At 38.3% G+C, this 15,185-nt stretch overlaps 1 protein-coding gene across 1 annotated transcript in view; it reads right to left on the bottom strand.

Moving 5' to 3' along the window:
• ADAM9 (ADAM metallopeptidase domain 9) overlaps positions 1–15,185 on the bottom strand; it is a 117,080-nt gene that overhangs the window by 24,579 nt on the left and 77,316 nt on the right. Inside the window, exons 15-16 of the mRNA XM_017847668.1 lie at positions 8,258–8,363; positions 2,257–2,440 (exon numbers count right to left, since the gene is read on the bottom strand). Of these exons, the coding sequence (XP_017703157.1) occupies positions 2,257–2,440; positions 8,258–8,363 (290 nt within the window). The remainder of the gene's footprint in view (positions 1–2,256; positions 2,441–8,257; positions 8,364–15,185) is intronic.

Genomic DNA, 15,185 nt, shown 5'->3' with positions numbered 1-15,185 from the left:
TGAGATTGCACCACTGCACTCCAGCCTGAGTGACACAGTGAGGCACTAGAAAAAAAAAAAAAAATCATGATATTTTAAAATAGGCTCATGTCAAATTGTTGATCATATTTACACAGATATGACTGACTGACAGTTAATATTCTTCGCATATGAGAAGCCTTAAAAAATGACAATCTAACAGAAAAACAAAAAGATACCAATATGAACTTCTCAGAAAAAAATACATGGATCTAATAAAGACATGGAAAGATGCCCAGCTAGGTGCAGTGGCTCACACCTGTAATCCCAGCACTTTGGGAGGCTGAGGAGGGAGGATCACTTGAGCCCAGGAGCTGAAGACCAGCCTGGGCAACATGGTGAGATCCTGTCTCTACAGAAAAATAAAAAAAATTAGCCAGGCATGCTGGTTACACCTGTGGTACCAGGTAGTAGTAAGCTGAGGTGGCAGAAAGGATGCATTCTGGTCTGCCCTTTCAACCATGCAGTTAAACTTCGCAGGTAAGGCTGAACAGGTAAGTTTAATTGCGTAGGGCAGCATGAGGAAGCCCATTTTTGCTATGTACTTAAGTCATGTTATACGCTTTCCTCCTAATAAAAATGATCCTTTGATCTCCAGTTGTTTAGCCTCCCCTGTTTTCTCTCACCTTGTCTGGAGTACGCCCAGTGTACACTGAGCTGTTGTGGACTGACTCAATAACACCCCAATATTAATTACATAAATATTAAGCACTTATTTTGAAAAGGTAGAGCAGGGAAACTGGGAGTTGCATAAGAAAATTGAATTCTTATCTATCAAAAATAAAACTAGTGGATAATGTCTAAAACAGATAAATCTAGAAATAGCATACTATTTTATTTTATTCTATTTTATTTTTAGATGGGAGTCTCACTTTGCTGCCCAGGCTAGAGTACAGTGGCACAATATCGGCTCACTGCAACCTATGCCTCCCAGGTTCAAGCGATTCTCCTGTCTCAGCCTACTGAATAGCTAGGACTACAGGCATGCACCACCGCACTGATTAGTTTTTGTATTTTCTGCACAGATGAGGTTTCACCATGTTGGTCAGGCTAGTCTCAAACTCCTGACTTCAACTGATCCGCCCACCTCAGCCTCCCAAAGTGCTGGGATTACTGGCATGAGGTACCGTGCCTGGCCCTAATTTAAAATAGGGAGGTAATTAACAGAAGTAACCGCAGTTGCCTTTAGGTGTCTAGACTGGCAGATTAGATAAGAGTGTGTCAGAGGGTTGTTTTTGTCATAAGCCTTTCAGCACAATTTGTTTTTTTGTTTTTTTGAGACAGTCTTATTCTGTTGCCTAGGCTGGGATATAGATTGTTACCACCTTATTGAAAGGAAAATTGCACTTTCTATCAAAAATTTAAATGTATATATCTCTTATCATTGTTTATAACAGCTGCAACAATCAAGTTTACTTAGCTGCAAGGACAGGCCCAAAAATACAAGGATCTTCTTGTAAAAAGAAGTGAGAAACAGAACTGGAACCGAAAACTTGGGAGAAAGTGAAGTAACTTGAAGGTTCACCCACCTGTCTTTTTCATGGGCTACATAATCAAACATATATCCTCTTTCTCTCTCTCCTCTGAGTTGGTTTCTTCAACTTACTCAACAATCCTGCTCCCTCATATCTCTTGTATATGGCTTAAGGTTGCCACATCCCTTCTACCCCAGCTCCTACTTCATAGCATCTCCCAAAGAATTTTTACAGTTTCTGCCCACACTCTTAATTACCTTCCTTAATTTTATATTCTCCAGAAAAAAGAATTATGGCCCAGGGCATCTTCTCATATGAAACCACTAGTAATAAGTCATGGGCTGACTGACTCTGGCCTTGTATCTAATCCAAACAGCAGAGTTCGGGTGGTTAGGAACATGGACAGGACAAGTTCCGTGACATTTCTAGTACAGAAACACACACAGACACACACCCTGAAATTCAGGACATCGCCAAAGTGTCCCAATAATAGCAAACTGGCTAATAAATTGTAGCATATCAGTAGGGGAGGGAATCATGCACAGTATATTTCAAAGTGGAAAACACTGGTTGTCTGACCCCAGTAAAAAAATGTGGATGACAGAATCATAGTTCTTAACTTTCTTTTGGTGGCTTTGTATTTTCTAAAATTTCTATAATGAATTTAGATTACTTTTACAGTCAGAAAAGAGCAGCCATTTACTAGGTATAATTTTTTTAACTTTTTTCATTTTACTTTGTAAATAAAAAATATTTTGATTACCTTATCAGCACCACATTTTGTGCCTTCGTTAACCATCCCAGGATCTGGAACATCTGATCCTAGTTGGAAATCCACACCCCAACATTTGGTGCCTCGACTGGGCGTTTGAATAATAGCAGGCACAATTCCAAATACAGGTATCTCTTGTACATTCTCACACTGAAGCTTTCCACACAAAGCATTCCTATAAAGAGAGAGAAATAATGCAACATAAAATGCATCCAGTATATACAACAAAAGAAGAAATTTATATATTTGCATATGGACAGAGCTTGCTGCTATGGAGGGAATCTCAACAAAGAAAGTGTATGAGAGCAAGAGAGGTCAAAGCAGCTCTCTTTAAATATGGCAGAAAAGGGGGAAAAAGAGTTAAGTGGATGCTAAGATGCAAATTAGGGTACCAGCTGGTGCTGATGCTGCTTCTTTTACCACACTTAATCTTCTTCACTGTCTGTCTAGAGCTCAAAAGTCTAATAAAGTTGTTTCTAAGTATAATTTTATAAATTCTATTATACAGAAAATAATATAGCAGTATCAAAATTCAATGATGTCTTCTTACAGAGTTATGATAAAGAAGAAATTAGATTTTATAATGCAAAATAACTAAGAAAGGATTCCACCCCTCTTTGCCTGGCTAACTCTTGGTTACTTATTTAAAGAATCGATTCATTAACTCGTGAATTCATTAATTAAATATCGGAACTCTATGAAGGCTTCCCTGACCATAATTCTTATTGCCAAGGCTGTGTGAATTAAATGCCCTTCCTATATCCTTTCATAACACTCTAGGTCAATAACTCTTATGAGGCTGTACTCAGATTTCCTGTTTAACTGATTGTCATCTGATCCAAGCACCTACTCTACATCTGAATCTTCTCTATGATATCACTGCCCAGTCATCATAGGATATTTTTTCCCAATATCTCTAACTTACACCCTCCTGAAACTGCCCATTCTAGTTCCCATCACGTTCTTTTGCTTATTAGGTAAAAATCTACCTCTGTAAAACATTTCTCCTCATTGGTCCCAGATCTTCCCCATGAGACTACATAGATATCTTTTCCTTCTTTCACACAGCAGCTATTTTAGGATAATTATTATGCAGCTCCTAAATACTTACTTCACCAGGTCACTATCCTACAATCACTTTTCATGCAACAAGGACGCTCCCTCCTAAATATGTTCCAGTTTGCCTCACTGCCTCTTGAAGCATAGTGCTCAGAATGGAGCACGAAATTTCAGTGACAGCCTGGTGAGCAAAGAAAAAAATGGAGCTCTTGTTTATTCTAGATACTGTACTTCTATTAAGTTCAAGATTACAATAGCTTTCATAACTACATTATATTATTGATGTCCTTGAATATATCACTAACTAAAATTCCTGATTTTTGCATGTGCTGCTATTGTCTTCATCTTCCCTTCATCCTGCATTTAAGAGTTAATAATTTTGTCCCAACTTTACATTTATTCTTAAGTCACCATTTATTTGCTAGCTGACCTGAGAGGTGTTTAAATTTTCTGAGCTTCAGTTTCTTCAGCTGAAAAAAAATGAGATAAATGAAGCCTATCTCACATAATTATGATATGAAAACCTCAAAATCAAAGTGTGGCATAAAGTAGACCTCAGTTAAGATACGTTGGAGCCTACCAAAATTCACATTGCTATGATATACTCAGTATTTCATACATAGGCTTGGTGATACATTAAAGAGTAAAGGAAAATACTCTTACAATATAAAAAGCTGTTACAAATCATTAAGACAAAATCACTTCAACAGAAAAATTAGCAAAGATGTAAACAGGCAGCTCATAAAATAAGAAATGTAAACAGCCAACAAAACTAAGAAGAGATGCTCACTGCTGAATAATACTAACAGAAAAGAAAATTCAGTTACAACCCTTAGTAAAATAATTGCTTCACCCAAGGATCATCCATAAAGTGAAACACTGGTCAGGAACTGGATATTTACATGGCACAAAATCATCACTCCACATATTACCTGACAGCTGCAATTTTAAAAAGCATAACTCCACAACAGTAAGATCTGGTCATTGCCACTGACTATCACTAATATTAATAAGACTACTCAGTACTAAGTGACTCCTTGATATAATGCATTGTTTATGAACATTCTCGCCAAAAATATTTAACCTGAATTCAATTAAGATTTTGGGTTTAGGGCCAGGCACAGTGGCTCACGCCTGTAATCCCAGCACTCTGGGAGGCTAAGGCAAGCAGATCATTTGAAGTCAGGAGTTCGAGATCAGCCTGGCCAACATAGCGAAACCCCATCTCTATTAAAAATACAAAAATTAGCCAGGTGTGATGGTGCACGCCTGTAGTCCTAACTACTCCAGAGGCTGAGGCACAAGAATCACTTGAACCTGGGAGATGGAGTTTGTACTAAGCCGACATCATGCCACTGTACTCCAACCTGGGCGACAGAGTGAGGCTCTACTCAAAAAAAAAAAAAAAAAAAAAAAGATTTTGGGCTTAACTTCTGATTTAAAGAAAATTCAGATGATAGAAACATAAGTTAAGCAACACCAAGAGGAAACTAAAACAAATCCAGAACATGAGCCCACAGGCCCAGACATTTCCGTAAGTCAATGTTACTGAAAAGAAAAAAAAATCAGTCTAAAAGGTATTCTGGATTAAAAGTGACTTAAGTGACATAACAACTAAAGGCAATGTGTGATCCTTGATTGAGTCCTGATGTTGAAAAATACCAGCTATAAAAGACAATTTGAGGACACTTATGGAAATACTAATATTGATCAGATACTAGATGATATTAGGAAATCATTCATTTTGTTAGGTGTGATGTGATCATGTGAATGGCCTTATTTGTTGAAGATGGATGCTGAGGAATTTAGGAGTAAAGTATCATGGCTATAATTTACTTAAAATGGTTCAGCAAAATCTTAATGAAGCAAATAATGATAAGGCATTAACAATCTTGGTCTGGGATATATTGGTATTCATCACACTATTCTTTCTACTCCTCAGTATATTTGGAATTTCTCTTTTATAATGCTTGAAAAAATGACATTATCTATGTACCAAAAGATGACCCTTTTAGTGAAAGTAAACATGTGGCTTATGTTTATAAATCTATATACATATAAAAAAGAAATACAACAAAAACTTAAGAGAGTATCTCTGGATGGTAGGACCATATGTGAACACTTTCTTTAAACGTTTCTAGATGTTTTTGGTAGTTTCAACGGGTAGAAAAGACTTTTCTAGATTTTACACATTCTACAATGAGGATGACAATAAAAATAGTGATGATGATGATGATGATGAACATGATAATGAACCAGATATTCCTCTTTGTACTAACACCCATTAACTCATTCAGTTCAAAACAACACTTGGAAACAGGTGCCATTATTATCCCCATTTTACAGAACAGAAAAATGAGGTATGTACATGAAGTAACTTGTCCAAAGACTCAAAGATGTTAAGTGATTGAACCAGGATTCAAATCCAAAGAGTCTAACTTCAAATGTATATTCTTAATGACTATATCGTTTGTATATTACTATTATAAAATGCTTCCTAAATGAGTTATTCAGTAATTTTTAAGTTTGATAAGTATAGTTGCTATTTTCAACAAGATATTCATAAAAATATGAAACCAGACAAGGCTAAAGACAAGAATATGATATATGTCTAGCAAATTCTTTCCAAGTGTGCATTAATCCACTTATCTCTAGATTTTAAATCAGTTCATTCAATCAGTTATATTAATTATCCACCCATTCATTCTTTATCCATATCATCTGTACCTTCATTCATTCAATGTTTAATAGTCATTTATTATGTTTCCTCCAGGCATTATGCTAAATGCAAAAGATAAAATGTGTCACTGAACCTTACAGTTTGGTGAGAAAGAGTGATAACAAAAGAGCCACATAATTAATGAAACTGACAAATACTTCAAAAGAATATTCCAGAAATGAAAAGAATTTGCTAATGATAAATTTGCTAATGCCATCCAAGTCATCAGGAGGGCATAAAAATCCTAAATGTGTATGCACCTACTAACATATTTAAAAGATACACAGCAAAAATTTACATACCTAAAAAGATAAATAGACAAATCCACAATTATAACTGGCGACTTCAATATACCTCTCTCAGAAATTGAAGGAACATATATAATACACATACACCACAGATATGAAAGATTTGAATAAGACTATTAACTTGACGTTTATAGAATAACATCTCTAACAACTGCAGAATATACTTTTTCTTTCAATTACACATGGAACACTTACCCATACAGACCATATGTTGGTCTGGTATTAAGGGGCAGACCGATATATTAGTCTGTATGGATGAATGTTCCAAGTGTAATTAAATAATGCACATCTCAATAAATTCCAAAGAAGTGAAATCATATAGATTGTGTTCTCAATGGAATTGAACTAGACATCAAAACCAAATAGATAACCAGTATATTCCCAACTACTGGGGAATTAAGCAATAGCCTTTCAACAACACGAGTCAGAGGAAAAAAATCACAGTGTAAATTAGAAAATACTATGAAGTAAAAAATAATGAAAACATATCAAATTCTATGAAAAAGAAACAAACAGCATCAAGAACACCTGTCAGAGGGAGAGCTGGTCCTGCTGAGGAAGTGGAAGAAGTCTTCCGTGGGGAAACCACACTTCACCTGAGATCTGTAGGATGAAGAACTGAGCAGGCTGAGAGGGGGAAAGAAAGCATGCTGAGCAGAGGGAACAGCAGGTGCAGAGACCTACGGCCGTAGGCCACATGCAGGCCAGCAGGGCTGGAGCTTCTCACAGAGGGGGCCAAATGAAGCCACAGAAGTAAACAAAATCACATGGGGTTGGGGGAGAAGAAGAACATTCTACACAATCACCAAAAAAAACAGGTTTCTTCAAGAAGGAAAAAATGGCCAGCATAATTGAATGCTACTGACAGGTCAAGTATTATAGCATGAAGACCTGAAAACAACTGTCAGATTTAGTGACATGGGGGCCTTTGTTGCTATTTCTTCTTAGCAAGCACTGTTTCACTGTAGCTGCTTAGCCTAACTGGTAGCATAGGAGGTAGAATGGGTAGAAGCAATGCATAATATTACAGAATAATTCCAATTATATAAAATGTTAGTGAGAAGAAGAAAATAATTCCACTGACATTAGTGAACATATATGGATTGAGATTATAGATGACTTTTTCCTCCTTTGTAATGTTTTATTATTAATGTTTTACAAAAGCAAATGTTAATTTTAGAAATATAAAATGTTTTAATTCATCATTTTGAAATTTTACAAAGCTAGAAAAAAATAATGAAGTTCAGAGTTTACTCTGTAGGTTCCTTTATTTGGGACTTAGTAACATAATCTTTTATTGAAAGGAAAATGAAAACGGTGTTTAGTTGGAGTTCTTATTATAAATCAAGGATAAACAAAATAAGAGTCTAAAAACCACTAGACTGTAGTTGCTGTCTAAAGGGACAAATTATGTTACCAGTTCTTTTCCTAACACCAGAGTCTCTCTGAAGCTTTGTATTGTAAAATGTTTGAAAAGTTAGGTATTTAAGGGGGAGAAAATCAGCGGTCACAGGGAGCAGTCGTAAAAGATACTAGAGATGGCCAGGTACAGTGGCTAACGCCTGTAATCCCAGCACTTTGGGAGGTTGAGGCGAGCGGATCACAAGGTCAGGAGATCGAGACCATCCTGGCCAATACGGTGAAAACCCGTCTCTACTAAAATACAAAAAATTAGCCGGGCGTGGTGGCATGCGCCTGTAGTCCCAGCTACTTAGGAGGCTGAGGCAGGGGAATCGCTTGAACCCGGGAGGCGGAGGATGCAGTGAGCTGAGATCACGCCACTGCACTCCAGCCTGGCAACAGAGCAAGACTCCGTCTCAAAAAAAAAAAAAAAAAAAAAAAAAGATACTAGAGATGACGGATCTTATAATCTTTCATGTTCCATTATGACCGCACCTCCACTTACCCAGTGGCACACTTCTTGTATTCATTGCCAGAGAAACCACAATTGCCAAATCTGTCACCTTTAGAATTCACTTCAATGAAACAATCTTTGGGGGCAGCCTTGGCTTCTGTAACATTAAACATTTAAAAAAAGAAAAAAAAGTTATGGCAATTTAGCTTTCGAAATAAAAGCATTCCCTACAACAGTCTAAACACCTGGATGAACGGCCTCAATGCCACGGAAAACCTTTCATGCCTTACACATAATACATTTTTGTTGCACATTTCATATGTAATGACCAAATGTAAAAATAAAGCTTAAATTGTACTTAAAAGTTAGCCTGGACTCAAACATTCAGGCCCTAAAAGAAAATTATTAAATAACAAATTACAAATAAATTAAAAGCATGCACAGTAGAGTACCATTTGCAGCATATTCATTCTCATTGCTCTCACATATAAATCAACTGCATCACTGGTTAGATCAGCTAGGAAGGGTTGGAGAAATCACTGCCAGCTATTACTTTTGTTTTTTTCATTTATCATAAATGGATGCTTGGTTTAGACGTCCCTACTAATTCGATACATTGACAAACACGACAGATGACAAAGTAACAATCTATTCTTGCTTTCCTTTTTTTCTTTTTTTTTTTGAGACAGGATCTCGCTCTGTCACCCAGGCTGGAGTACAGTGGCACGTTCATAGCTTACTGTAACCTTGAACTCTTGGACTCAAGAAATCCTCCCACCTCAAGCTCCCAAACAGCTAGAACTACAGGTACATGCCACCATGCCTGGCTAATTTTTGTTTTTATTTTTTGTAGAGATGGGGCTTGCTATGTTGCCTATGCTGCAAAATGCTATTAAATTGGCAAAGTTTTAAAAATGGAAATACTTGATGTTGGAAACATTTGAAGGAATGAATATTCACTTATAGCTAATGAAGGTATAAAGTGGTATAATATTTCTGGAGATCATGTTGAAATGTCTTAGAAGCCTTTAATACAGCAATCCTGCTTCTGGAAATTTATCCAGAAGGATAAATGGAGGCCACAACTAAACTATACGAAAGTTTACTGCTAACACTGTTGACTGTTTAAATAAATTACAGTATATCATTAACACAGTGTTGTAGAAAAATGTTTAACATGGAAAAGTATTCACAATTTATTGTTAGTATTGAAAACAGGCAGTTACATTTTAGCCGGTTTTTTTTTTTTTTTTTGAGACAGAGTCTCATTATGATGCCCAGGCTAGAATGCAGTGGCAAGGTCATAGCTCACTGCAGCCTTAACCTCCCAGGCTAAAGTAATCCTCCTGCCTTAGCCTCCTAAGTAGCTGGAAATGCAGGCATGCACCACCACACCTAATTTTTTTTTTTTTTTTTGTGAGACAGAGTCTTCCTATGCAGTCCAGGCTGAAAGGGGCAGGTTTTAAAGCAGTATGTCAATATCATACCATTTTGTATATTATACACTCTATGCATTAAAAAAAAGTGTAAGCTATTCATGAAATTTTCAACAATTACTTATCCAGAATATTGACAGTAGAACTATTTATTTTCTACCTTTTGCTTATTTGTATATTCAATATTTCAATATGTCCTATTTCCATTTAAGAAGTAAACCAATGTATTTTCTTTTAACAATGTTTTTGATAAATTCTAGCAGTAAGTCTTCATCAGCTCATCATGGTTTTGCTGCTTTCTGTTGTGTGACCTCAGGCAAACCATTTAGCTCTCTGAGCCCTGCCCTCCTCATAAGGTTTTTTTAAGGGTAAAATTTGATAGTAAGTGTCAATACCTTCTCTTATGTTAGCTCTTAAGTTCTTCATTTATTTGATAAATATTTATTTGGTGTGTACTAAACATATAAGGAATTTGAGAATGCATGAGCTCGTGAAGGACTTTTAAATCCTTATTCTCCACAAGTTCAAATGTTCAAAGGAACGAAAACTAGACCTATAACACCAGAACTGACTTATCTTTAAAATCAGAAGCCATCAACAAACTTCAGGTAAAAAGTCTGAATATATGCATGTATTTTCCCCCCTCCTAAAATCCCACAGAAGCAAAGAAAGTAGTTTTTTGTTTTTTAATTCATAAACCAATAGACAATGCAACTGGGAAAGGAGACTACACAAAACTTAGAAGCCGAAAAGAAATTGGTAAAGTAGTAAATGACTCAATGTATCTCAGAAAACTGAATCTTAAGCTGGCAACAGAAAAAACTGAGATCAACCCTTTTTACACATAGAATTCCTCCAAGATAAGAAACTGGTAGTAACAGGTACCTCTGGCTATAGAAAATAAGGAGGGGCAGGTGGCCGGAATAAAGAGGAAAAATTTTAAATCTGTTTAAGAAGCAGTTTGACCCACAAGTCACCTCCCATCTTTGTGAAGTCAAGTGACTATCTCTTCTCTACCCTGGCAAAAGACTGGAGGTTTATTTTCTGGAGAGAGTAAAACACAAGGTTCCAGGACTCAAGAGATACCAGGCACAGTAACAGGCACAGAAACTGTTCTAAATACAAGAGGATGAACTCAACACTTGCCTGCCTCATACTGAGGTCCCAGTCTTATTTTCCCTCACCTCCTGTTTCCCTCCCAGAATGCTGACAGTTAGGTCTTTTTTTTTTTTTTTTTTTTTTTTTTTTTTTTTTTTTTTTTTTTAAGGAAAATTTTCACTCTTGCCACCCAGGCTGGAGTGCAATGGCGTGATCTCGGCTCACTGCAACCTCTGCTTTCCGGGTTCAAGTGATTCTCCTGCCTCAGCCTCCCGAGTAGCTGGGATTACAGGTGCCCACCACCATGCCAGGCTAACTTTTGTATTTTTAGTAGAGACGGAGTTTTGCCATGTTGGCCAGGCTGGTCTCGAACTCCTGACCTCAGGCGATCTACCTGCCTCGGCCTCCCCAAAGTGCTGTGATTACAGGCATGAGCCACCACGCCCGGCTGACAGCTAGGTCTTGGCTCTCCAGGATACAGATAGATAAGGTCTTCATAAGGGAATCTAACAAGCCCAAGAGGGAAAAAAAACCTAAAGATGTGGTTTTGGCATTTCCCTAATTAAAAGTTCAACCATATCACCCTATAGGAAAGTTTTCAGTTAACAAGTCTCCCCCAAGAGCCTAGAGTGACCCCTCTGCTCCTTATTCCTTTCCCTTGGACCGGGGACTATGGGAGAGATGAGGAACATGGCTAATGTGAAAGACGGAAATTCAAACAAAGAAAAAAAGTAATGTGGAACGAGGTTACGCAGAAGAAAGGAAACTTCTTAAAAATTATCATTAACATACTGACGAACATGAGAGAAGATGTTTCATGCATGGAATAAAACCAGATTATGTCTTTTTTATTTATTTATTTTGTTTTTTGAGATGGAGTCTCACACTGTCGCCCAGGCTCAAGTGCAGTGGCGTGATCTCGGCTCACTGCATCCTCCGCCTCCCGGGTTCACGCTACTCTCCTGCCTCAGCCTCCCCAGTGGCTGGGACTACAGGCACCCACCACCACGCTCAGCTAATTTTTTATTTTGTATTTTTAGTAGAGATGGGGTTTCACCATGTTAGCCAGGATGGTCTAGATCTCCTGACCTCATGATCCGCCCACCTCAGCCTCCCAAAGTGCTGAGATTACAGGCGTAAGCCACCGCACCTGGCCCAGAACAGATTATTTCTTAAAAAGAAGTGGGAAAAAAAAACTCAGAGAATATAAAAGAGTTTCTGAAAACTAAAATCATAGTGCCTGAAATGAAAACCGCAATAAAAGAGTGAGAAGATAAAGTTGAAGAAGTTGCTCAGAAAGTAGGTCAAAAAAAAAACAAACAAAAAACAAAACCACACAGACAAAAAGACAGAAAAGAAGGAAATCCAATATCCAAGGAAATCTAGGAAATCCAATATCCAAATAATATGTGATCCAGGAAAAGAAATCACACCAAAAAAATGAAAGGGAAGGAATTTCCAGAACTAAAAAAAAAGTGAGTTCTCAGATTGAATGTACCCACCAATTACACAGCAAGGTGAATAAAAACAAACCCACATTAAGGCATATCACCTTGAAGAGATCATTTTCCAAGCTTTTTCAGAGGGGATAAGGGAAATCCTAGGTACAAAAATCAGAATGACTTCATACTTTTCAACAGCAACTCTGTAAACTGCAAGACAATAAAGCAATGGCTTCAAAACTGTGACAGAAAATTATTTCCATCCCCATCAATCAAGTATTTAGTCCAAATAAAAGCATTTTCACAGTTGCAGAATCTCAAAAAATTTACCTCTAATTTACCCTATCTAAGGAACTACTGAAACGAAAGTTCCATGAAAGGAGGAAATAAACCAAGAAAAAGGATAATATGGGAAATGCAAACAGGAGACTCAAAAGGGAAAGAGCCAACGATTCACCTTCAGACTATGGTGAAAGATCTCAGGATAAATACTGATTACACTATTGGCAATCCTGGTTCTCAGGCCTTCAAACTTGGACTGGAACTAAACTATCATCTCTTCTGTGTCTCCAGCTTGCCAAACCATCCTACAAATCTGAGATTTTCAGTTGCTTACCATAATCGCATGAGCCAACTGCTTATAATAAATGAATAAATATATACATAATATGTATATATCCAATTGATATTGTTTTTCTGCAATCTAACTAATTCAGATTTTGGATCAACAGGGGTTCCAGAGGAACAGAACTTTGAGAATGAGTTTTCTGAATCAATTCCAAGGTTTCTAGAATGGGCTATCAAATCTGATTAGATTTTTAAAGACACCTACAACTCTATTTCCAAAAGTAAACACAGTACTGATAGTTCATAGCATGATATAGTAATTGCAGTACAAAAACATATCACCACTGGAGACTCCTAATCAGACATTTACGAGAAGCAAGGATCTGGGTAACTATGTATAGGATACCTTCAAAAATTTTTCTCATACTAACAGCATGAGATTGCCTGGTTGCTTATTTTACCGGACAAAGTAGGGAAAGAAGATGATAAGCTCAGGGATTCCGAGTTCAAGTACCATATACGTGGGGCGGGGCACCAAGATGGCCGAATAAGAACAGCTCCAGCTTCCAGCTCCCAGCGTGAGCAACACAGAGGACAGGTGATTTCTGCATTTCCAACTGAGGTTCCGGGTTCATCTCACTGGGGCATGTTGGACAGTCGGTGCAGGACAGTGGGTGCAGTCCAACCAGCAAGAGCCGAAGCGGGGTGAGGCATTGCCTCACCGGGGAAGCACAAGCGGGAAGGGAATTCCTTTTCCTAGCCAAGGGAAACTGTGACATACAACACCTGGAAAATCGGGTCACTCCCACCATAATACTGCACTTTACCAAAGGTCTTAGCAAACGGGACACCAGAAGATTATATTCCGCGCCTGGCTAGGAGGGTCCCATGCCCACGGAGCCTCCCTCATTGCTAGCACAGTAGTCTGAAATCTAACTGCAAGGTGGCAGCAAGGCTGGGGGAGGGGTGCCTGCCACTGCTGAGGCTTAAGTAGGTAAACAAAGCGACCTGGAAGCTCGAACTGGGTGGAGCCCACCACAGCTCAAGGAGGCCTGCCTGCCTCTGTAGACTCCACCTCTGGGGACAGGGCATAGCTAAACAAAGAGCAGCAGAAACCTCTGCAGATGTAAATGTCCCTGTCTGACAACACTGAAGAGAGTAGTGATTCTCCCAACACGGAGGCTGAGATCTGAGAACGGACAGACTGCCTGCTCAAGTGGGTCCCTGATCCCCGAGTAGCCTAACTGGGAGAGCCTAACTGGGAGTAGCCTCACAGGAGTGGACCTCAAGCAAACTCCAACAGCCCTACAGCTGAGGGTCCGGACTTTTAGAAGCAAAACTAAGAGAAAGCACATCCACACCAAAACCCCATCTGTATATCACCACCATCAAAGACCAAAGGTAGATAAAACCACAAAGATGGGGAAAAAGCAGTGCAGAACAGCTGAAAATTCAAAAAATCAGAGTCTCTCTCCCTCTCCAAAGGAACACAGCTCTGTGCCAGCAACGGAACAAAGCTGGATGTAGAACGACTTTGACGAGTTGAGAGAAGAAGTGAAGTTTCAGCCAATCAAACTTCTCAGAGCTAAAGGAGGAACTACGAACCCAGTGCAAAGAAACTAAACCTTGAAAAAAAGATTTGACGAATGGATAACTAGAATAACCAATGCAGAGAAGTCCATAAACGACCTGATAGAGATGAAAACCATGACACAAGTACGACGTGACAAATGCACAAGCTTCAGTAACCAACTCGATCAACTGGAAGAAAGAGTATCTATACTCTTTTCATTTGATTAAAGAACAAATGAATGAAATGAAGTGAGAAGAGAAGTTTAGAGAAAAAAAGAGAAAAAAGAAATGAACAAAGACTCCAAGAAATATGGGACTATATGAAAAGACCAAATCTATGTCGGATTGGTGTACCGGAAAGTGATGGGGAGAATGCAACCAAGTTCGAAAACACTCTGTAGGATATTATCCAGGAGAACTTCCCCAACCTAGCAAAGCAGGCCAACAATCAAATTCAGGAAATACAGGGAACGCCAAAAAGATACTCCTCGAGAAGAGTAACTCCAAGACACAAAATTGTCAGACTCACCAAAGTTGAAATGAAGGAAAAAATGTTAAGGGCAGCGAGAGAGAAAGGTTGGGTTACCCACAAAGGGAAGCCCATCAGACTAACAGCAGATCTCTCGGCAGAAACTCTACAAGCCAGAAGAGAGTGGGGCCAATATTCAACGTTCTTAAAGAAAAGAATTTTCAACCCAGAATTTCATATCCAGCCAAACTAAGTTTCATAAGTGAAGGAGAAATAAAATCCTTTACAGATAAGCAAATGCTGAGCGATTTTGTCACCACCAGGCCTGCCTTACAACAGATCCTGAAGGAAGCACTAAACATGGGAAGGAATACCCGGTACCAGTCATTGCAAAA

This window comes from Rhinopithecus bieti, unplaced genomic scaffold, assembly GCF_001698545.2.
Source record: "Rhinopithecus bieti isolate Rb0 unplaced genomic scaffold, ASM169854v2 scaffold_29855, whole genome shotgun sequence".
NCBI classification, from domain to species: domain Eukaryota; kingdom Metazoa; phylum Chordata; class Mammalia; order Primates; family Cercopithecidae; genus Rhinopithecus; species Rhinopithecus bieti.
The sequence above is the reverse complement of the archived record's forward strand: the minus strand, read 5'-3'. Positions and strand labels throughout refer to the sequence as shown.